The 25890-nt window shown below is 37.6% G+C and overlaps 1 protein-coding gene across 4 annotated transcripts in view; it reads right to left on the reverse strand.

Annotated features, from left to right (window-relative positions):
• Positions 1 to 640: 640 nt before the first annotated feature.
• COL4A5 (collagen type IV alpha 5 chain) overlaps positions 641 to 25890 on the reverse strand; it is a 270185-nt gene continuing 244935 nt past the window's right edge. For 2 of the 4 annotated variants that reach the window (XM_031660977.1, XM_031660976.1), the window contains 9 exons: positions 25017 to 25089; positions 24812 to 24883; positions 23889 to 24017; positions 12056 to 12154; positions 10470 to 10682; positions 5232 to 5409; positions 3268 to 3382; positions 2751 to 2923; positions 1327 to 1909 (listed from right to left, as the gene is read on the reverse strand). In XM_031660977.1, the coding sequence (XP_031516837.1) occupies positions 1828 to 1909; positions 2751 to 2923; positions 3268 to 3382; positions 5232 to 5409; positions 10470 to 10682; positions 12056 to 12154; positions 23889 to 24017; positions 24812 to 24883; positions 25017 to 25089 (1134 nt within the window). In that variant the 3' untranslated portion in view covers positions 1327 to 1827. Of the gene's footprint in view, positions 1910 to 2750; positions 2924 to 3267; positions 3383 to 5231; positions 5410 to 10469; positions 10683 to 12055; positions 12155 to 23888; positions 24018 to 24811; positions 24884 to 25016; positions 25090 to 25890 lie in introns of all 4 variants that reach the window. The other 2 variants (XM_031660975.1, XM_031660978.1) reach the window with 2 other exon arrangements.

The following is a 25890-nucleotide window of genomic DNA, read 5'->3' on the forward strand; positions in this document are numbered from 1 at the left end:
TATGGTGTTTTCACTTACAATTACTCATTACTGACTTTACGCAGGGGACTAGATGAAAAAATAAAGCTAAAATTTGCAATTGGCTATCCAGAATCAACAACATTATTAGACAGTTCTCATTATTTGGATCCTAAGTTTTACCACTAGAGATTCTAAGCTTTAGATTTTGCATAGGTTCATATTAGGATTTAGAATACTCAAAATTGTTTTGGTTGTTTTGTCTTTTAGCTGTAACATAAATTTTTTATGGAAGTTTTTAATATCTTATTTTTAACAAGTCCTTGACTATTTTAGAGAACTATGCATGTTCATTCTTAATCATTAGGAATATTAGCTCACTAACCTGCTTGAAACATTATTAATGAATTCTTCCCCAAATAGAAGCCAGTTGTTTCCTTTCTCAGCCATTAACACAATGTTGTCAAGAAATTTATTATCTCAGAAATATCTTCCAATAGGTAGTTTTCTTCATTGGAAAAAGTTTACATTACTATACGTTTTCTATCTACTATCAGAGTGATCAAAGCATGGAGAAACCGATTCCCTGGGAAAAGATGACTTGTTGACGTGCAGATTGGTAATCTATCTGTAAATGAGCAGGGGTTTTTTCCACACAGGCTGAAGAGATACACAACAGACCATCCTTACAACATATATCTTTAATTAAATTTATATTGGTGGATTTAAAAAACATTAAGTGAGAAGACGACAGCTAGGGAAATAAGGTATCCTGTGAATATTTATAATAAAGTATTTAAAATTTAAAAAGAATAAGAAACATCAATTGGCTTTTTGTAACTTAAAAGAGACTAACCAAGTGTTGTTTCCCAGTTTTGTACAAGCAGAGACCACAGGAAGATTCTTACATAAGCAGCACAGGGAAGAGAATTGTTAATTCTATGTGTGTGCTTTGTTTCTCAGAATTGTTTGGAAGAACTTTGTCCAGTCAGAAATGAGTAAAAACAAGATGTAAGAAACATTAAAACAGGGGGCATATGGTCTTAAGAGATAATCTTGGAGAATATAGCAAAAGACAAATTCCTCCATTAGATATTATAATTTGGTATGTAACATGAACATTTAAAATTCTGATTAAAGTGACTAAAATGGTTTGTTTTTTAAAAAAATCAAAACAGAACTTAGGGGATAAAACTCAAAATAAATTTACTCTCAGTAGTAACTTGATGTAGGAATATAAATTCTCTCACTTCGATAAACATGAATATAAAATATTGCTGTCTGTATTCTAAGGTTTCCTACATTTTCTGTAAAAGGTGATTCATGCTATGTCATATGTAAATGACTCAACATTTTGAGCTAAAAGGCTGTTCACAATATACACATCCTTTACTTACAAAGCAAAATAGGCTTAACACCTTTATATTAAAAACCTGGGATACAGCAGGATTAGTAGCACCATGAAAAATAATTCTTCCTACAAACTGCAGTCTTTTATTTTACTCAGTGTAACTCTTCTCTTAACTGAATTTTTAATGTATCATTTTAGTAACTGAGCAAAATATATAATTTTCATCTTATAATTCTTGGAGAAAATCATTCTGGACCCAAAAAGTAAATTCACTTTCTTATTTCTTTAGTAGAAAAATAATAGAGACCTTGCTCTGGTGCATTGCTGAGGTACATCTGAATCTTCATGGTTACTAGTCAGCATGTTATCTTGGTCATATGTAGTAGCACCATTGACGGCAGCAGTAGTAAAGTTGGGGACAATGAGACATTGCATCCTAGGAATTTTATATATTTTTATATATATATATGTATATATATATATCACACTTTAAAACACACAAGGAATTCTTCAAAATGTTATGTCCTCTTCATGCACACTTGACATCGGCTAATTCGTGTCCTCAAGTCTCCTGCTTTCAGCGTTTCTGACTGAGGTTTACTGGGAAATAAGAAATAAGACAATCAGATCCATATTTTCTGGTATTTCAATTCTGTTATTGGTTCAAATTTATAACTAAACATTCTCTTTGTGTTAAGTAGCTCTCTTGGTGACTTAATGGTTTACTTTTCAGCAATATGATCTAATGCAGTGACTAGTATGGTTTAAGAACCATTAGTGGTCACAGATATTTTGTAACTATTCTCCCCAACACTATTATCTTTGTATATTTGTGTCTCCTTCTTATTTTCTATTTTTTTCTCTTTCTCTCATACATTTTTCTAATATTCACAGGATGAGGGAAATCTGGGCAACTGATGATGAATAGATAACAAGGACCATAAGAAAAATATCAAGTAGTGATAATTCAAAAGCAACACAGAAAAATAAATTTAAACGGAAAAAAATCAATAGATTGAAGTATCCTGAGGTACATATATTATGTATGTCTTGCTCATTAAATCAGAATCTTTAAAATATCCTGGGAAAGGAGACCACTGAACTGAGAGGGAGAAGATAGACTGTAACTTCATTTCCTGGGGTGGCCTCAATCTAGTTGAACAGCTGCTGACTTATTAGGAAGGTCACATAACCTTTCTTTATCTCTGTTTCATTATGGAAGGATTGCTACTAAGGTATCGCAAACCAAACTCACCTAATATTAATCAAGTCTGTTTTTCTGACCTGAGTCATGTATATGAGAATAACAAGCAAGAACAAAGTACACAATCCAATACATTCCTAACATTTGTTGAGAATAAACCACCCATAAATTGTCTCTTTCTTCCCTAGCATCTCTGAAGGAAGCTTTGGACCTGAATTAAAGCTATAAGCACTTTACCTGAACATGTCTGACACATCTACAGTTGCCAGCCAAAAGCTGTAGGAGTTGGCATAGTAGTTACAGGTACCCCTCCCATGACATTCGATGAAGGGAGCTGAACGAAACTCTTCCAAGCAGGAACCAGGAGAGGCTAGGGCTTGACCTGAGCCTTCTGCCCCTGCACTTGTATGCTATAAAAGACAAGGAAAAATGTGCCGCAATACCCATCTGCCATAATAGCTTAGTGAATATCCAAAGATGTGTGCTGGGCTTGGCCAGATTCAAATCCAGTGAACGAACAGGCCCAGAGGTAAGACAATAGTATCCACACCAAGGGTAGTCAAAAAAAGTAATAAGCAGATTATGAAAATATGTTACAAAAAATGTGTGAGGGGGAACAGAGTGCTTGGATAGAAGCTGTTTGAAGTTTAAACTTCTTGTTATGCAAATGACAGGGATTCCTCATACTGGGAAGAAATGTAGATGGAACGGACAGTCAGCTATTATGACAAATGTAAGGAAGAGTGTAAAATACCATCATGAAGGAATAACCAATCCACAGAGAATCCCATCCCTGAGGACAACGGGGAATCTGGATCGTCTGACTGTGAACTGCGATCACCACAGCTGGAGCTTCACATACTGCACATCTGGTAAAGGAAAAGGAAAAGGAACATAATCTACAGAGTGAGCACGTGAAAAGTAGCCGTCCTGCTTCATTGGAAGCCTTCCTGGTATGGAAGCCAATTAATGTGTCTTTCAATGATCACAAAAGGTGAAGAAATGCACTTTGAGGATTGCATTTGCTAAGTATTGTCTCCCAATATACATAATAAACTGTAAACTTTTGTCAAAAAACTGCAGAACCAGTGCAATGGCCTTTTGATATTCCATTCTGCCCTAAATTTCTATTCATACTTCCTATAGTCAATGCCTTAATTGCCATAAGAGTTTGGCTTGCTGTATTGCACATACTACTTGTTGTCAAAGTGCTCAATTGGAGGGGAGACATTTAGTAATGCTGAAACTGTGGTAAGAACAATGTCAGAAAGACTCGAAAATATAAGAAACGGACACTTTCTCAATCTCTACCCATTATTCTTGGTCCAAAGGACATTTATTAAACATTTGACTATGTATGGAGAAGTACAACATATCCAGAATGCTGGGCAGGTACCCAGGCACTTGGAGATGTGGCTGAAATCTACAAAATCAAGTAAAATAGCAACAGAATGAATATAGCTGAGCCTTCCATATCTTTAATGAAAAACATGAGTGGACCTCTTGACATATTACTGAGGCCAGTTTTGCAGTTTACCTAACAAAATAAGTAATACATTTAGACAAGGTTTTACTCCCAAGAGTTGGGACTGACAAAATTACACACACACACACTCACACACTCCCAAATTCCCAAAGGATTCAGGAAAATGTATTAAAAAGGGCACCATGAATTTGCTACTAAGGCTGAACCAGCTTTAATCTTTATATTTACTATCAAAGGAAGCAGACTTTCCAGCAATTCATCCTTTATGGTTACTGAAATCCTGGGTCATGATCAGAATAAAAATGGCAATAACCAATACTCCTGGGAGACTGAGTTAAACTAGGTTTCAAAATGGCAAAACTCTATTAATGGTATTCTCTTAGTTACTCATGCTCCAAATCTCAGCTACCATCTTCTTCCCATAGCTATCAACTGTCAAATCCTATCTAGCCTAATAACATGACACATGTACCCTACTGTGAGTTCCAATTTACTCACATCAGGGCTATAGCAATACCATTCAATCCAACTGTTCTCTCTACCTCAAGACTATCCCTTCTGTAATCCATGTTACACATTGATGGCACTATAATCTAATCTGAAGTGTAGCTCTAAAATATTTCGGGGCTCCTTGTTACATATCAAGTAAACTTCAAACTACAATTTGGTACAGAAGGCCTTCTACCATCTGGGCCCAAGCTAACTTTGCAATCTTTTCTCCCAACATAACCTTTACATACTACACCCTAGATACATTACTTTATTACCTATTGTCATTTTATCTGCCTAGTATATATCTCCCCTTTATAACTGCCTGTGCCTCAAGTCCGTCTAGTCATTCAAGGACTGATCAGTTCAAGACATACTTTTTCCATATGGTCATCCCAGATTTCTCCATTTGAAATTAAACATCTCTTTCCCTATGCTTTCATAACATTTTTATTATATTTATTGTAGAACTTAGCCCTAATCTGATATATATTAGAAAAATTTATGTAATAAATAAGTACTACACTGTCAGTTATCTGGCTATTACACTATGTCTATCATGGGGGCCTGGTCAAAAGCAGACCACCAATAAATATGAGTCAAATTAAATAATTGAATAGTAAGAGGTACCTCTGTTCTACCTAACCTAGGAGGAATATCATCAGATTGTTAGCTTTGGACTCAAATATGACTAGCTAATTAACTGGGGATTGGTAAAAGTCACAGCTAAATCAATACCTTACCGACTAATGAATGGCTGGATGCTCTGGCCCTTTAGGGGTTGCATGCTCACTGGCATGGGCTCTGGGGTAGAGAGCCAGTAAGAATAGTCATTTCTTGAAGCGAAGTTGCAAACATTATTGATGTTGCAGAACATGAAAGGCATGGTACTAAAGCGACGAAGGCAGCTGCCAGCCGTCCCTAGAAAGATTTGGAGAGAAAACAATAAAGGACTGCATGATGATGATACTTTAGTTTCTTCTAAAACAATAGCAGACAGCCTTTCGAGGAAACTTGCCAGCTTTTCATAGGTAATAAATATACTATATTTCTTAAATCTAAGATTTACTCATATTTTAACATTTATAAAATTAGGATGTGTTTTATAATGTATGCTAATATTTATTGTGGTAGCTCATTATATTATTTCCCAATGCTGTTTTTAAACTAGTGATGCATCTTATAAACAATGGTGTCTTATGCAGAATATTTAGTAATTCATTGTGTGCAAGTGAAGGACACATACTGAGTCCTTACGATATATTATCAATATTTCGTGCTCCAGGCTGCCCTCTCTTCTTCTAAGACATCCTCAGTGTGTATCTTGTGTGAATTTGCAATCTCCTTAGGCCTAGGGACAATAGTAATACTGGCCAGTGTGCAGAGCCACCGCAGACAGGTTTGAAGAATACGTAAAAAGGAAAAAAATAAGATAGGAAGGAAAGATGTGAGGGGAAAGCAAACCAAAAAAAGAAAGAAACTAATCTTTGAAATTCAGAGCTAGTAGGACAAGAGAGGTTATTTTTACTTGTGATCAAGCCTTTCTTTTCTCATTTACTCACAAAAGAATGATGAAAAATGCACTTACACTTTTGAAAGTTAAATATCTAAAGTTTTGACATCTAAATTTCATCATAAGTTTAAATTGATACTGTGCCAGTATTAAGATATTAGCTATTGTCTCTCAGCTCCACACCCACTCTTCTGTATTCCACTTTGAAATAGTAGGGACTGGGAATTTGCAAACCACATTTCTACCTTGCCAGCTTTCATTTATGGTGTTTTGTGAATATTGATATCTAAGAACAAACTTTTATATCACTCTTTTAAATGCATCCAATATAATGATTTGAGATCTAACATTTACCATTATAGAAAATATATAAACTTGTCTTTAACAGTTGGAAATTATACACTGCTCCTTCTACATTTAAAAATTATATTTCCCTTCCACTTTTCTCACACAGTTTTATCCTAATGTAACATATTTTTATTTTTGAAAGTTTTTTATTGATCATGCTATCATATTTCTCAAAAATTAAAATTGAATACTTTTTTAAAACTTTTTGTGACTATAAGACTTTACATGTTAAACGTTTTATTTTGACCTGTCATTGTTATTATTATTAATTCATAACTGATAAAAATATATATATTATAAATTTTTATATAATTATTACAATAAACTTTTATTAGAAACGTATTTCTTAGTAAGATGGATTAAAAGTGAATTACAGAGCTTGAGTTAATGGAGACATTAACAAAACTATTAATTTTTTATTTATGCAAAATAATGGGGTACATGAACATTTTTTGTATGTATATAATGCACAGTGATCAAGTCAGGGTATTTAGGGTATACATCACGCATGTACAATATATTTTTTTAAGTATAGTCATCCTCTTCTGCTATCAAATATGGAATTAATTCCTTCTATCTTACTGTATGTTTGTATCCCTTAACCCACTTCTCTTCATCCTCCCCCTTCCCCACACTTACCCTTCCCAGTCTCTGCTATCTGTCTTTCCATTCTCTGCCTCCATGTGTTCAAATTTTTAGCTCCCACATATAAGTGAGAACATGTGATACTTGTCTTTTTGTGCCTGGCTTATTTCACTTAAGATAATGAGTTCTACTTCCAACCATGTTGCTGCAAATGACATGATTTCATTTTTTTATATGGCTGAATAATATTCCATTGTGTATATACACCACATCTTCTTTATCCATTCATCCTTTGCTGGATACTTAGGTTGATTCCATATCTTTGCTATTGTGAATAGTGCTACAATAAACATGTGAGTACAACTATCCCTTTGATATATTATTTTCTTTTGGGTAAATATCCAGTAATGGGATTGCTGGATTTAACAGTAATTGTATCTTTAGCAAAACTGTTATTTTGAATTATCCCTTTGAATTTGTCTGTCAGAGGTTTTCATACTTCAAGGCAATGTGCAAGAGTATGACTCTTACAAAGTGGAGAAGGCATGACAGTGAAAGGAGATATGGGAAAGGAGATTGCCCAAAGCACATCTGCTAAAGTCAGATTGACTTTAGGAGAAAATACATATAAAAGTCAAGGAGTTGAAATTTGATTTTTAAAAAATTATGCCTCCGTGCATCTTGGAAATTCTTCATATATTCAAAGGGGTATGCTTATCTCAGACTGAAGATGACTGACAAAAGACTAATAGATCTCAAACCTGTACTGTCAGAATTATTTGGAATTTTTATACAATAGATTTGGCATAGGACTAGGAGTCTTCAGAAAATTCCCTAGGTTGAAAATCATTGATTTAGTCAAATTTATGCATTTAAAAAACTGGTTAAGAAAAACCTGACTGACTCACAGTCCTGTAAGAGTGAACAACAGGGGAAAATTTAAAAAGAAATGAATTTAGAATTGGCAGGTGTGGGATTCAAGTCTTACCTCCATCACTTTCTAACTGTATAAGGTTTCAGTAAGTTATTTAACCTGTTAGCCAGTCTCTTTGTGTGTAAAATGAAAAAGCAGAATATTTCTATACATTTTTCTTAATCATAGTTGTGTAAATTAAATTAGACAATGGACATGAAAATGCTTTGTACATTATAAAGTAATTTAAAAAGAAAACTATTCTACTGCCTAATTTGGGACAGAGCTGAAAATACCCGGTCTTATAAGGAAAAGAAAGGTAAATAAAAGGAAGGCCCATAATGATGGAAGTATCTGGAGTATCTGGTTGCACCTGTGGCTGCCCACAATGATTCAGAATTCTGGGATATAGTCTCCAAATTTTTGAAGAGAGAGTGATCCCATATACTCCCAATGCCCTCTATACCCTACAGTTATAAGACTTTAATAGACTAATGGTTCTCAGTATGTTTTATTTTTCTCCCAGACAGAAAAGCTTTAGTATTTAATCCATCTTCTCCGTCCTCTTTCTTACATTGTATAATCCTTCCACTAATTCAACACAGACTGCATTTATTCGATCAGGAGGTAATTGTTTCTTTAACATCAAAGTTACAGCTGCCTCTATCTTTGCTTAGTCATCAAGATACCTCCAATGTGATCCTTGTGTGAGCCCCAGCAAAGCCTCTGCAATCCAGGACCATTCCTAGGATCTTAGGCTCTGTCATGGCCTTCCCTGTGTCTGAGGCCTAAACTACCAGAGTCACGGTCTATTTATAGACTCTAAATCTGACTGTTCTTATTCGAGCAAATACATGGATTCCGAAAAGTTATAATTACATGCTGATAGCAGATTCTATCTTCTCTTTGCATTACATTTTTTAATTTCGTAGTGCTCAAAACTTCTAATGGTTCCTCTGTTGACCTGGTAGGTTAGGGATGTGAAGTTTAAAGTTTGATTATAAGTCTGACAGTGTAGAGAGATTGAACAAAAAAGAAGAATTTTATAGGAGAAAGACTAGAGAAAATTACCTGAAGATATTAAATTAATTATTTAGATATTTATTATTCAATTAAATTATGGAAAGATAATTTAATTACTAATTTAATGAAGATTTGTCAGTTATAAAATTTAAAAATATGTAACCAAGTGAAAAAGAGAAAGAAAAGAACAAAGGAAAGTTGAAAAAGAGAAAAAGGAAATATAAGTGGAAAAAAAAGAAGACGGAGAAGAAAGCTATTGGGCAAACCCTTACATTATTTGGTTTCATAAAATGACCTATGACCACTGACTTACATGTAAGTGAATATCCTTACTCTGGTGGGCCAGAACTGGCTGGCAGGTGTGGCCATATGCCTTCTAAAAGTAGGGAGTAAAGCTGACCTCCGGGGTCTCTGTTGCTGCAGAACCGTTTCCACAGAATGAATGGCCCAGCCAATGAGACCTCAGGAAGCTTCTCATCATAGAGATTCCAGAAACTGGGAGCCCAGACTATCTTCTTAAAAGTCTTTATGAAGGCAAAGGGGATAGTCAGTCTTAAAATAGGCAGCCCTGCTGGGAGTGGTGGCTCACGCCTGTAATTCCAACACTTTAGGAGGCAGACGTGGGCAGATCACGAGGTCAGCAGTTCAAGACCAGCCTGGCCAACATGGTGAAACCCCGTCTCTACTAAAAATACAAAAATTAGCCAGGCATGCTGGCGGGCGCCTGTAATCCCAGCTACTCGGGAGGCTGAGGCAGAAGAATTGCTTGAACCTGAGAGGCAGAGGTTGCAGTGAGCCGAGACCGCACCATTGCACACCAGCCTGGATGATAGAGGGAGACTCCGTCTCAAAAAACAAAAAAAAACAAAAAAACACCACGGAGCCCCAGGTAAGACAATGGGACTTCAACATCCAAAGTCAAAATTCCAGGAAAAGAATTCATGGGGATGGAAAAGTCCTTGAGAGTGATTCAGTCCAGTGTCATCCCATCAACTTTGCTGTCCACCCCAGTATAGAAAAGATACATGGGAGCACTTTAAATGAAATGGATTTTGTACAGAAATGTCATACTTTATATAGCTTTAAATGACTCCAGTAATACTTTATAAAGCTAAGGTACTTATTTTAGGAACTACAAACTAGCATAATAAAGCAATGACCTTACTTTCTTTGATCTATGAACCAAGATTCTCTTCAGAACTTATGAACTTGATAAAGACCAGTTTCAAAGATGAGGTAACTATCTCCCATGAATTATAAACACTGCACACTCAAGCAGCTGCTATACTGCAAAGAGCCCAGTGAAACTGTTTCATTAATAGCTAATCTAACTAAAAGTAAATGTGGCCTTTGTGAAATGATTTGCTTTAGGCCAAGAATTGCACTCATAAGAGCTAATTAATGCTTTTAGTTTAAGGTTAAATATTATTTATTTAAAAATCATGGTGAATATATTCAGTTGCCTTTGGCATGGTTTTCAGTTCGGAAGCCCCAAAAGAATAGAGAGAGGCACTTTGGCCAAGGCTACTCTAGAACCCAACAGGATTTCTGAAACAAAAACAAAATGCACAGTAGGAAATTAAATATTGATTATCTCACCCAAGTCTTGACCATGGGCTCTTTTATTTCCTTGTACATACAGGAGAGAAAAGCCTTCATAGATCTGAAGTGTTCCCTGCGGGCATTGTGGTGCATCCGTTGTCTGGCTGTGGCGTGTAATAAGAAATCCATGTGCAATAGAGGAGGTTCCAGGGGGACCTGGGGGACCTTGCAATCCATCTGGCCCGGGGGGACCATCCAAACCACGAGTACCTATTTCCACGAAACCATCAGTATACAAGATTAAGTAAGCTCTGATCCACTCTTACGGTTATTGACAAAACATTATTACCTCATTTGACTAGTTAACTTAGTTGATATTTATAGAGTGTCTATAAAGGCATTGTCAGATATCATGGGCTAGGAGACAAATAAAATATGCTTATTTGGAGAGTCTGTATGTTATTTAGTCTCTCGTTGTACTAAAAGAATCTGAACTCCATGACCAATTTTCAGCCTGCTGTTTTGTTCATCAATGAGAAAGGAAGGGTGTGGTTGCCATCAATCTACCAGATTCATTGCTGAAAAACATTTTCCTTTGAATCTGTCTGGGGAAATTATTCTCAGGCATACATTTTTGTGTAGAGAACAGGCAGGGCATTCTAAAGAAGTATTTTCAAAATGCCCATTTTCAATCTACCACTGACTTCCCTTCTTGATTTAGCCTCTTGGTTTGAGTTCATTTAATAATTTTCTGTATACACAGGCCTTTGGACAGTGTGTGTATAAATTTTCATTTTAGGGAAACTTCACAGAAACTCTTGTGATGAAGACGACACTAACTCGTTATTTCCCTAGAAACATAGCATTAATGAAATGGCAGGGCATTGACTCTAGGAAGGCTATAGGTATTACCACTCTGCCTTGCTGCCACTGATATTTGAAATACAAACTCTTTATGTTTATTTAGAGTTATATTTATATAATCTAGAGTTGTTAACATATATTACTGATCTATATAATGTATGATCCTCTATTTCTATTTTAGAAATCTTAACATTAGTGTATGTTTTATTTCAAGTTGACTCAAATTCTTTTTGGAAGTAGATTGAGTACAGATTGAAAATCTAATAGATATCAGACTCAGTATTATCAGGAGCAGCTATTAACGCTCCTAATATCAATTTATCATCTCAACATGAAACGTCACCATGACTCTTAAAGGTCTATGGCAATCATTTAAACTGTTCGTTTATATTTGCTGCTCTTTATGAAAGAAATTACAGCCTGCTGTGATATTTTCAGATGTGGAAATATTCACAATAATTTCAAGCAAGGGATTTAAATCAACATATTGAAAATTTGCTGAACAAGTAAGTACAGTGAGTGCCTGGAAAATTCTCATCGTGAGAAAGAACTGAGTTTTCCACTGCTCTAAACACAAATAGAAGTAACCTCGTATGCTTCTCTTATAGTGACAAATCTCCTTATTATGTGCTTTGCTATTTTCCCCAGTTCCATATTCACCAGTCAGCTATGCTAACATCAAGGGAAGATCTCACAGCTCTAAGTGGAGGCCCTATGTCCAGAGGTCTCCCAAACTCAAAGACTTTCCCTCCACCAACAGCATGTTTTACTTGTCTTACCTGGCTGTCCTGGCAGACCTGGGTCTCCTTTGCGCCCTCCTGCACCATCAAAGCCAGGGAGTCCATTGCGTCCAGGATCTCCTGGAGGGCCAGTTGGACCTACAGGAAAATAAATGAGGTATTCAAATATGAGTAGAATATTCTCACATCTGGACAGATCTAGGGGACAAAAGATTCTCGAGACACTGAATTCCCAATTTGGTTTTGTCTTAAATCCAGAAAAATGAAGAGATAACTCAAGTCCAGGACCAAAAAAGCCAACAAGGATTTAGCTTTAGTTTTAAATAATCCATTTGCTTCTGGGATGCTTTTAATGGAGTTGTGTTCTCTTGGTCTTCAGAATCAGACAAGAATGTAAGTCCCAACTTTTGTTTACCATCCCACCATAAGTTACTGCCAGGTATACTTTGTTTTTAATAAGACTGTCACTTGATAACTTAATAAGAGCGAAAGACTGAAGTTAGTTCTTGCTTTCTTTTATAATGATTAATGAAAGTTGGCTATAAGCATAGAGTAAAATGGCCACCTAGACACCAGTTAGTTTAAAAGACAAGGGGCTTCACAGTGGGAAACTGATAGCCCAACAAATCAGCTTTCAATCTTTCTGATGGATGATGTACAGAAAGCACCAGATCTTAAATACATTTTCATTTCATTATAATTTTTTTAACATTAACTAGTTGTTCAAATTGGAACAGCCAGAGGGGCTAATAGTAACCTGACATGGTCTAAAAGAAATTCAACCATGAGAAATTAACACTTTCAAGAAAAAAGAAAACGGAACTTGTGGTGGTCTGCTATTCTACTAGTTGCTTAGACTCCTATTGTCAGAGACAACCTCTGACGTGTAAAAGGAGAACTAGGGAAATGTTCTCCAATGAATAAGCCTTAAAAGAATGATCTGCAGAGGAGTGATGAGAGAGGGCATCCTTGTCTTGTGCCATTTTCAAACGGAATGCTTCCAGCTTTTGCCCATTCAGTATGATATTGGCTGTGGGTTTGTCATAAATAGCTCTTATTATTTTGAGATATGTCCCATCAATACCTAGTTTATTGAGAGTTTTTAGCATAAAGGGCTGTTGAATTTTGTCGAAGGCCTTTTCTGCATCTATTGAGATAATCGTGTTTTTTTGTCATTGGTTCTGTTCATGTGATGGGTTACGTTTATTAATTTGTGTATGTTGAACCAGCTTTGCATCCCAGCAATGAGGCCGACTTAATTGTGGTGGACAAGCATTTTGATGTGCTGCTGGATTTGGTTTGCCAGTATTTTCTTGAGGATTTTCGCATCGATGTTCATCAGGGACATTGGATTAAAATTTTCTTTTTTCTGTGTGTCTGTCTCTCTGCCAGGTTTTGGTATCAGGATGATGCTGGCATCATAAAATGAGTTATGGAGGAGTCCCCCTTTTTGTATCATTTGGAATAGTTTCAGAAGGAATTGCACCAGCTCCACTTTGTACCTCTGGCAGAACTTGCCTGTGAATCCATCTGGTCCTGGACTTTTTTTGGGTGGAGGGTATTAATTACTGCCTCAATTTCAGAACTTGTTATTGGCCTATTCAGGGATTCAACTTCTTCCTGGTTTAGTCTTGGGAGGGTGTAAGTGTCCAGGAATTTATCCATATCTTTTAGATTTTTTAGTTTATTTGCATAGAGGTGTTCATAGTATTCTCTGATGGTAGTTTGTATTTCTGTGGGATCGGTGGTGATATCCCCTTCATCACTTTTTATTGTGTCTATTTGATTCTTCTCTCTTTTCTTCTTTATTAATCTTGCTAGTAGTCTATCCATTTTGTTAATCTTTTAAAAAAACCAGCTCCTTGAACTGCACAAGATGGCTGAATAGGAACAGCTGCAGCCTCCAGCTCCCAGTGTGAGCGACACAGAAGATGGGTGATTTCTGCATTTCTAACTGAGGTACAGGGTTCATCTCATTGGGGTGTGTCGGACAGTGGGTGCAGGACAGTGAGTGCAGCCCAACAAGCAAGAGCCGAAGCAGGGTGAGGCATTGCCTCACCCGGTAAGCGCAAGGGGGAAGGGTATTCCCTTTCCTAGCCATGGGAAACTGTGACACATAGCACCTGGAAAATCGGGTCACTCCCACCCTAATACTGCACCTTACCAAGGGTCTTAGTAAACAGCACACCAGATTACATCCAGCACCTGGCTCGGAGGGTCTCACATCCACGGAGCCTCCCTCATTGCTAGCACAGCAGTCTGAGATCTAACTGCAAGGTGGCAATGAGGCTGGGGGAGGGGCGCCCACCATTGCTGATGCTTAAGTAGGTAAACAAAGTGGCCAGGAAGCTCGAACTGGGTGGATTCTACCGCAGCTCAAGGAGGCCTGCCTGCCTCTGCAGACTCCACCTCTGGGGACAGGGCACAGCCAAACAAAAGGCAGCAGAAACCTCTGTAGATGTAAATGTCCCTGTCTGACAGCATTGAAGACAGCAGTGGTTCTCCCAGCACAGAGTTTGAGATCTGAGAATGGACAGACTGCCTGCTCAAGTGGGTCCCTGACCCCCGAGTAGCCTAACTGGGAGACACCCTCCACTAGGGACAGACTGACACCTCACACCTCACACGGCCGGGCACACCTCTGAGATGAAGCTTCCAGAGGAATGATCAGACAGCAACATTTGCTGTTCAGCAATATTCACTCTTCTATAGCCTCCACTGCTGATACCCAGGCAAACAGGGTCTGGAGTGGACCTTGAGCAAACTCCAACAGACCTGCAGCTGAGGGTCCTGACTGTTAGAAGGAAAACTAACAAACAGAAAGGACATCCACACCAAAACCCCATTTGTACATCACCATCATCAAAGACCAGAGGTAGATAAAAACACAAAGATGGGGGAAAAAGTATTGCAGAAAAGCTGAAAATTCTAAAAATCAGGGTACCTCTCCCCCTCCAAAGGAATGCAGCTCCTTGCCAGTAACGGAACAAAGCTGGACAGAGAATGACATTGGCGAGTTGAGAGAAGAAGGCTTCAGACAATCAAACTTCTCCAAGCTAAAGGAGGAATTACGAACCCAGCACAAAGAAGCTAAAAACCTTGAAAAAACATTTGACGAATGGCTAACTAGAATAACCAATGTAGAGAAGTCCTTAAACGACCTGCTAGAGATGAAAACCATGACACGAGAACTACATGACAAATACACAAGCTTCATTAACTGACTCGATCAACTGGAAGAAAGGGTATCAGTGACTGAGGATCAAATGAATGAAATGAAGCAAGAAGAGAAGTTTAGAGAAAAAAGAGTAAAAAGAAATGAACAAAGCCTCCAAGAAATATGGGATTATATGAAAAGACCAAATCTACGTCTGATTGGTGTGCCTAAAAGTGACGGGGAGAATGGAACCAAGCTGGAAAACACTCTGCAGGATACTATTCAGGAGAACTTCCCCAACCTAGCAAGGCAGGCCAACACTCAAATTCAGGAAATACAGAGAACGCCACAAAGATACACCTCGAGAAGAGCAACTCCAAGACACATAATTGTCAGATGCACTAAAGTTGAAATGAAGGAAAAAAGGTTAAGGGCAGCCAGAGAGAAAGGTCGGGTTACCCACAAAGGGAAGCCCATCAGACTAACAGCAGATCTCTCGGCAGAAACTCTACAAGCCAGAAGAGAGTGGGGGCCAATATTCAACATTCTTAAAGAAAAGAATTTTCAACCCAGAATTTCATATCCAACCAAACTAAGTTTCATAAGTGAAGGAGAAATAAAATCCTTTACAGACAAGCAAATGCTGAGAGATTTTGTCACCACCAGGCCTGCCTTACAAGAGGTCCTGAAGGAAGCACTAAATATGGAAAGGAACAACAGGTACCAGCCACTGCAAAAACATGCCAAAATGTAAAGACCATTGATGCTAGGAAAAAACTGCATGAACTAATGAGCAAAATCACCAGGTAACATCATAATGACAGGATCAAGTTCACACATAATGATATTAACCTTAAATGTAAATGGGCTAAATGTTCCAATTAAAAGACACAGACTGGCAAATTGGATAAAGAGTCAAGACCCATCAGTGTACTGCATTCAGAAGACCCCTCTCATGTGCAGAGACACACATAGGCTCAAAATAAAGGGATGGAGGAAGATCTACCAAGCAAATGGAAAACAAAAAAAGTCAGGGGTTGCAATCCTAGTCTCTGATAAAACAGACTTTAAGCCAACAAAGATCAAAAGAGACAAAGAAGGCCATTACGTAATGGTAAAGGCGATCAATTCAACAAGAAGAGCTAACTATCCTAAATATATATGCACCCAATACAGGAGCACCCAGATTCATAAAGCAAGTCCTTAGAGACTTACAAAGAGACTTAGACTCCCATACAATAATAGTGGGAGACTTTAACACCCCACTGACAACATTAGACAGATCAAGGAGACAGAAAATTAACAAGGATATCCAGGAATTGAACTCAACCCTGCACCAAGTGGACCTAATAGACATCTACAGAACTCTCCACCCCAAATCAACAGAATATACATTCTTCTCAGCACCATATCACACTTATTCCAAAATTGACTACATAGTTGGAAGCTAAGCACTCCTCAGCAAATGTAAAAGAACAGAAATTATAACAAACTGTCTCTCAGACCACAGTGCAATCAAACTAGAACTCAGGACTAAGAAACTCAATCAAAACTGCTCAACTACATGGAAACTGAACAACCTGCTCCTGAATGACTACTGGGTACATAATGAAATGAAGGCAGAAATAAAGATGTTCTTTGAAACCAACGAGAACAAAGATACAACATACCAGAATCTCTGGGACACATTTAAAGCAGTGTGTAGAGGGAAATTTATAGCACTAAATGCCCACAGGAGAAAGCGGGAAAGATCTAAAATTGACACCCTAACATCACAATTAAAAGAACTAGAGAAGCAAGAGCAAACACATTCAAAAGCTAGCAGAAGGCAAGAAATAACTAAGATCAGAGCAGAACTGAAGGAGATACAGACACAAAAAACCCTTCAAAAAAATCAATGAATCCAGGAGCTGGTTTTTGAAAAGATCAACAAAATTGATAGACCGCTAGCAAGACTAATAAAGAATGAAAGAGACAAGAATCAAATAGACACAATAAAAAATGATGTAGGGGATATCACCATCGATCCCACAGAAATACAAACTACCATTAGAGAATACTATAAACACCTCTATGGAAATAAACTAGAAAACCTAGAAGAAATGGATAGATTCCTCGACACATACAGTCTCCCAAGACTAAACCAGGAAGAAGTTGAATCCCTGAATAGACCCATAACAGGCTCTGACATTAAGGCAATAATTAATAGCCTACCAACCAAAAAAAAGTCCAGGACCAGACGGATTCACAGCCGAATTCTAGCAGAGGTACAAACAGGAGTTGGTACCATTCCTTCTGAAACTATTCCAATCAATAGAAAAAGAGGGAATACTCCCTAACTCATTTTATGAGGCCAACATCATCCTGATACCAAAACCTGGCAGAGACACAACAAAAAAAGAGAATTTTAGACCAATATCCCTGATGAACATCGATGCAAAAATCCTCAATAAAATACTGGCAAACCAAATCCAGTAGCACATCAAAATCTTATCAATCATGATCAAGTGGGCTTCATCCCTGGGATGCAAGGCTGGTTCAACATATGCAAATCAATAAACATAATCCAGCATATAAACAGAGCCAAAGACAAAAACCGCATGATTATTTCAACAGATGCAGAAAAGGCCTTTGACAAAATTCAACAGCCCTTCCTGACAAAAACTCTCAATAAATTAGGTATTGATGAAACATATCAAAATAATAAGAGCTATTTATGACAAACCCACAGCCAATATCATACTGAATGGGCAAAAACTGGAAGCATTCCCCTTGAAAACTGGCACAAGAAAGGGATGCCCTATCTCACCACTCCTATTCAACATAGTGTTGGAAGTTCTGGCCAGGGCAATCAGGCAGGAGGAAGAAATAAAGGGTATTCAATTAGGAAAAGAGGAAGTCAAATTGTCCCTGTTTGCAGATGACATGATTGTATATTTAGAAAGCCCCATCATCTCAGCCCAAAATCTCCTTAAGCTGATAAGAAACTTCAGCAAAGTCTCAGGATACAAAATCAACGTGCAAAAATCACAAGCATTCTTATACACCAATAACAGAAAAACAGAAAGCCAAATGATGAATGAACTCCGTTTCACAATTGCTTCAAAGAGAATAAAATACCTAGGAATCCAACTTACAAGGGATGTGAAAGACCTCTTCAAGGAGAACTACAAACCACTGCTCAATGAAATAATGGAGGACACAAACAAATGGAAGAACATTCCATGTTCGTGGATAGGAAGAATCAATATCGTGAAAATGGCCATACTGCCCAAGGTAATTTATAGATTCAATGCCATCTACCTGACTTCAAACTATACTACAAGGCTACAGTAACCAAAACAGCATGGTACTGGTACCAAAACAGAGATATAGACCAATGGAACAGAACAGAGCCCTCAGAAATAATACCACACATCTACAACTATCTGATCTTTGACAAACCTGACAAAAACAAGAAATGGGGAAAAGATTCCCTATTTAATAAATGGTGCTGTGAAAACTGGCTAGCCGTAAGTAGGAAGGTGAAACTGGATCCCTTCCTTGCACCTTATGCAAAAATTAATTCAAGATGGATTAAAGACTTAAATGTTAGACCTAAAACCATAAAAACCCTAGAAGAAAACCTAGGCAATACCATTCAGGACATAGGCATGGGCAAGGACTTCATGTCTAAAACATTTAAAGCAACGGCAACAAAAGCCAAAATTGACAAATGGGATCTAATTAAACTAAGGAGCTTCTGCACAGCAAAAGAAACTACCATCAGTGTGAAGAGGCAACCTACAGAATGGGAGAAAATTTTTTCAATCTACTCATCTGACGAAGGGCTAATATCCAGAACCTACAAAGAACTCAAACAAATTTACAAGAAAAAAACAAACAACCCCATCAAAAAGTGGGCAAAGGATATGAACAGATGCTTCTCAAAAGAAGACATTTATGTAGCCAACAGACACATGAAAAAAGGCTCATCATCACTAGCCATCAGAGAAATGCAAATCAAAACCACAATGAGATACCATCTCACACTAGTTAGAATGGCGATCATTAAAAAGTCAGGAAACAATAGGTGCTGGAGAGGATGTGGAGAAATAGGAACACTTTTATACTGTTGGTGGGACTGTAAACTAGTTCAACCATTGGGGAAGACAGTGTGGCAATTCCTCAAGGATCTAGAACTAGAAATACCATATGACCCAGCCATCCCATTACTGGGTATATACCCAAAGGATTTTAAATCATGCTGCTATAAAGACACATGCACACGTATGTTTATTGCGGCACTATTCACAATAGCAAAGACTTGGAACCAACCCAAGTGTCCATCAATGACAGATGGGATTAAGAAAATGTGGCACATATACACCATGGAATACTATACAGCCATAAAAAGGATGAGTTCATGTCCTTTAAAGAGACATGGATGCAGCTGGAAACCATCATTCTCAGCAAACTATGGCAAGAACAGAAAACCAAACACTGCATGTTCTCACTCCTAGGTGGGAAATGAACAATGAGAACACTTGGACACAGGAAGGGGAACATCACACACTGGGGCCTGCTGTGGGGTGGGGGAAGGGGAGGGCATTAGGAGATATACCTAATGTAAATGATGAGTTAATGGGTGCAGCACACCAACATGGCACATGTATACATATGTAACAAACCTGCACGTTGTGCACATGTACCCTAGAATATAAAGTATAATAAAATAAAATAAAACACACACACACACACACAGAAATAAATAAAAATAAAAATAAAGAAAATCTGCACTGCTGGGCCACTCTGAAGTATCTTGAATTGAGGAGCTTAGGTGAAGAAGTCCTGGTATCAGTTGGGGGCCCTTCAGATGAGCTGCCACCTTGTGACTGTCCGTCAGGGACATCTTTTGGCCATCCCTGGTTAGAGTTGCCATGTGGGTGACAACTAGGAGACTTTCCTTGAATGTGCCCCCACAGATGCATGGCTGGGATGGCGTAGATTCTTTCTGTTTCTGGCAGCGCTGGCGCAGGATTAGGATTTATGAGGTTAAGATTAACGGTGACAACAGTAGAAAATCTTTACCTGATAATACATTTTTTATTTTGTAAAATCTTTATTGCAATATAATTCACATTCCGAATAATGTACCCATTGAAATTGTGCAATTCAGTGGTATTTAGTGTATTTACAGAGCTGTACAACCATCACCACCCTCTAGCTATTATCTCTGAATCCTCACTTTTCCCTAGCTGCTAGAAACCTCGGGTCTACTTTCTGTTTCTGTAGATTTGCCATTCTGAGTATTTCATATAAATAGAATCCTACAGTTTATAGTGCTTTATGACTGGCTTTTTTCACTGAGGATGACGTTTTTAAGGTTTGTTTATGTTGCAGCTTTTGTGGTACTTTCCTTTCTCTTTACTGATAAATAATATTCCACCCTGTGGATAGGCTACAGTTTGCCCACTCATCAGTTGATGGGCATTTGGGTTGTTTCCATTTTTTGTCTATTCCGAATAATGCTGCTATGAACATATATGAACAAGTTTTTGTGTGGTTTTATTCCTCTTGAGTAGAACTGCTAGGCCTGTTAATATGTTTTTAGTCTTCTGTATATATACGGAATATTGTCACCTAATGTGAAATGGTTTTTAAATGCAATCAACAATCTAAAACCTCCAGTTATTTGTGGTTTCCTTTTTTTTTTTTTTTTTTTTTTGACACAGGGTCTTACTGTGTCACCCAGGCTGAAGTCCAGCAGCATGATTTGGGCTCACTGCAGCCTCGACCTGGGCTTAAGCGATCCTCCCACCTCAGCTTCCTGAGTAACTGGGACTATAGGTGTGCGCCACCATGCCTGGCTAATTTCTGTATTTTTAGTAGAGATGATGTTATGCCATTTGGCCAGGCTGATCTTGAATTCCCGACTTTAAGTGATCTGCCTGCCTCAGCCTCCCAAAGTTCTGGGATTACAGGTGTGAGGCATCATGGCCAGCCCAGGCACTCTGCTGACTTAAAAATATTTTAAAATAATTCACATTATTAAAATATTTAAACCTAGTTATTTTTTTCTTTGCTGAGACCACTTAGAAAATTATTTTTTTTATATATGAATGTGATGACTTTTGACACTATATTTGGGTGTTTATTTATAATTTATATGTATGAATTTTACATACCCTAGAATTGAGTGTAATAGTGATAATATTTTTAAAAGTGGAAAATTTTAAGATATAGTATGTTGCAAATTATTAATAAATGTTTCTATTCCAAAAAAAAAAAAAAAACAGCTCCTGGAGTCACTGATTTTTTGTGTCTCTATCTCCTTCACTTCTGCTCAGATCTTAGTTATTTCTTGCCTTCGGCTAGCTTTTGAATGTGTTTGCTCTTACTTCTCTAGTTCCTTTAATTGTGATGTTAGGGTGTCAATTTTAGATCTTTCCCACTTTCTCCTGTGGGCATTTAGTGCTATAAATTTCCCTCTAAATGCTGCTTTAGCTGTGACCCAGAGATTCTGGTACATTGTGTCCTTGTTCTCATTGGTTTCAAAGAACATATTTACTTCTGTCTTAATTTCGTTATTTACCCAGTAGTCATTCAGGAGCACGTGGTTCAGTTTCCATGTAGTTGTGCAGTTTTGAGTGAGTTTCTTAATCCTGAGTTCACTCCTACTCAACATAGTATTGGAAGTTCTTGCCAGGGCTATCAGGCAAGAGAAAGAAATAAAGGTATAAAATAGAAAGAGAGGAAGTCAAATCGTCTCTGTTTGCAGATGACATGATTCCATATTTAGAAAACCTCACTGTCTCAGCCCAAAATCTCCTTAAGCTGATAAGTGACTTCAGCAAAGTCTCAGGATAGAAAATCAATGTTCAAAAATCACAACCATTCCTATACACCAATAATAGACAAAGAGCTAAATCATGAGTGAACTCCCATTCACAATGGCTACAAAGAGAATAAAATACCTAGGAATACAATTTACAAGGGATTTGAAGGAACTCTTCAGGGAGAACTACAAACCACTGCTTAGGGAAGTAAGAGAGGACACAAACAAATGGAAAAATATTCCATGCTCATGGATAGGAAGAATCAATATCGTGAAAATGGCCATACTGCCCAAAGTAATTTAAAGATTCAATGCTATCTCCATCAAGTTACTATTGACTTTCTTCACAGAATTAGAAAAAACTACTTTAAATTTCATATAGAATAATAAAAAAAAGAGCTTGTATAACCAAGATAATCCTAAGCAAAAAGAACAAAGTTGGAGGCATCACACTACCTGACTTCAAACTATACTACAAGGCTACAGTAACCAAAACAGCATGGTACTGGTACCAAAACAGATATATAGACCAATGGAAGAGAACAGAGGCCTCAGAAATAATGCCACCCATTTACAACCATCTGATATTTGGCAAACCTGACAAAAACAAGAAATGGGGAAAGGATTTCATATTCAAATGGTGTTGGGAAAACTGGCTAGCCATACACAGAAAACTGAAACTGGACTCCTTCCTTATGCCTTATACAAAAATTAACTCAAGATAAATTAAAGATTTAAATGTAAGACCTAAAACCATAAAAATCCTAGAAGAAATCCTAGACAATACCATTAAGGACATAGGCATGGACAAATACTTTATGACTAAAACACCAAAAGCAATGGCAACAAAAGCCAAAATTAACAAATGGGATCTAATTAAACTAAGGAGCTTCTGCACCGCAAAAGAAACTATCATCAGATTGAACAGGCAACCTACAGAATGGGAGAAAATTTTGGCAATCTATCCGTCTGACAAAGGGCTAATATCCAGAATCTACAAGGAACTTAAACAAATTTACCAGAAAAAAACAACCACAACCCCATCAAAAAGTGGGCAAAGGATATGAACAGACACTTCTCAAAAGAAGACATTTATGAGGCCAACAAACATATGAAAAAAAGCTCATCATCACTGGTCACTAGAGAAATGCAAATCAAATCCACAGTGAGATACTATCTCACGCCAGTTAGAATGGTGATCATTAAAAAGTCAGGAAACAAGAGATGCTGGAGAAGATGTGGAGAGATAGTGCTTTTACACTATTGGTGGGAGTGTAAATTAGTTCAACCATTGTGGAAGACAGTGTGGCGATTCCTCAAGGATCTAGAACCAGAAATACCATTTGACCCAGCAATCCCAGTTTGGTATATACCCAAAGGATTATAGATTATTCTACTATAAAGACACATGCCCACATATGTTTATTGAAGCACTGTTCACAATAGCAAAGACTTGGAACCAGTCCAAATGCCCATCAATGATAAGACTGGATAAAGAAAATGTGTCACATACACACCATGGAATACTATGCAGCCATAAAGAAAGGATGAGTTCATGTCCTTTGTAGGGACACGGATGAAGCTGGAAACCATCATTCTCAGCACACTAATACAGGAACAGAAAACCAAACACCACATGTTCTCACTCCTAAGTGGGAGCTGAACAATGAGAACACATGGACACAGGGAGGGGACCATCACACACCTGGGCCTGTCAGCGGATGAGGGGCTAGGTGAGGCATAGCATTAGGAGAAATACCTAATGTAGATTACAGGTTGACGGGTGCAGCAAACCACCATGGCACATGTATACCTATGTAACAAACCTGTACTTTCTGCACATCTATACCAGAAATTAAAAGTATAATAATAATAATAAAGATGATCTGCATTGGTACCTGGTAAACCTTGAGGTCCTTGGGGTCCTGGTAGACCTTTTAACCCAGGTTGTCCAGGGATTCCTGGAGGACCAGCATCTCCTTTGATTATGATACTCTGTCCTGAAGGACCAGGTAATCCAGGAGGACCTATGAGGCAAAACACACAAATTTGAAGGGAAAGAGAAAGGTTACAAGAAATGGAAGCCAAAGTGATCTAAGTTCAGGACAAGAATTGGTGTGAGAGAAACCAGTTTTTGAATTGCTGCTGTATCTAACAGAAATCTGTTTAGGAAAACTAAAAATTGAAAAATAACTTTCAATTGAAAAATAATTTTATTAGGGTCAGTGTAAAAAGTACGCATATCATCCCTATTTTCAAACTTCGAATATTACTCACTTACTAGAAAGTCTCATCCATTATAAATCTGTGAACACTGGTGTCAGGGGAAGACAATTTTACTCCCTTACACATCCATTCTGACTCCAATATCATTTGCAGTTTTTGCTTGCTGTGCTTGTCAAGGGACCCTTTGATCTACTAGGGGAATTTAGCGGATTCCCTATTTCTCAATTTATAAGAAGCTTCTATAAGCCTCTTAGCAAAATGAACTATTTTAATATCAAAAATATTTTTAAAAATTCATATGTGACTTGCTCTTGTGATCTGTTCAATTGAATTTGGGAAAGTTAGTATAGAAGCTAATGTCAAGGAAGTGTTTTTGTTGATCCTGTATCTATCTTAACTTTAAAAGGTCTGCTATCAATATTATGTTAATAAAATAGAGAATGTAAGAGATTAGTAAATAAAAGGAGAGCCTTATTTTCCCTCAGTTGTTGGGGACTTAGCCTCCAACGGTCTGGCTGAAAGACAGAATGAAAACTTTCAAATTCTTTAAAGCATCTAAGTATCAGGTATAACTATCTTCAGGAACAAGTCTTACCTGGAGGACCAGTAAGTCCCGGTTCCCCCTCAGGACCAGCTGATCCAGGTATTCCACTGGGTCCTTTCATGCCTACACAGAAGGTACATACAGTTTCATGGCAAAGCAACAGGGCTACAACCTTTACCCAGTCAAATCAGAAAATGGCTATCTTGTCCCAGAGGCGTTTAATATAAAGGGAAACCACAAAAATCCCTTCAAATACCTGGGAATCCTGGAACACCAGGGAGACCAGGATCTCCTTTCATTCCATTGAGACCCGGCCGACCAGGATTACCCTGAATAAATAAAATCATTAATGTTACAAAAAAATTGCAGTGAGGGGAGGAAGGGGAGTGAGGGCATAAGAATTGCATAGTGGCATATAGCACTGTTTCTAGAGTCAAACTTCCAAGACTATAATCTCAATTTTGCCTTATATTAGCTTGTGTGAATTGAGTTGATTATTTAACCTCTTTGATTCATAGTCTTCTCACCTCAAATATAGAGAAAATAACAGTATTTACTTCATAGGGTTGTGGTGAGAATTAAATGAGACAGTTCATATTGTTAAAATATACCCCTGGCTGACAGACAAAATGAACTTCCCATGGCTAACTGAGGTGCGCAAAGTTAAAACGCAACCAACTGGCCATGGCTGGGTTAGGGAAATGTCACATATCTTGTGTTCTTGTAAAGATGTTGTAAAAGTGTCACAGGATCTCCCTTTCTACAATAGAGTCAAGCCACTGCGAAGATAAACTGTGGCTTGAAAACATCCCCTGCCCACTGGCCATTTGAAAGAAACATCTGGCAGACTTCTGGCTTTGGTCTTGGAAATCACCTGATTAGGGCTCAAGTATTTCAATCAATCAGAACTGATGAAGTCTGTATCCTTCATTTGCATAAATGGACCTGATTGAGAACATGGGTGAGAACTTTCCCTTAAGCCAAATCCTCCCTTTGTTCTTCAGAGATCACACTTTCACTTGTACTGAAAGCTGTGCCTTCCCAATCCACAGATTACTTTTTATAGAAAATAAAGCTCTTCCTTTTTCTCCTGCAGAGCTCATTGTCTTTTGCTAACAATACTAAGTGCT

The sequence above is a fragment of the Papio anubis genome, chromosome X (assembly GCF_008728515.1).
Source record: "Papio anubis isolate 15944 chromosome X, Panubis1.0, whole genome shotgun sequence".
Classification (NCBI taxonomy): domain Eukaryota; kingdom Metazoa; phylum Chordata; class Mammalia; order Primates; family Cercopithecidae; genus Papio; species Papio anubis.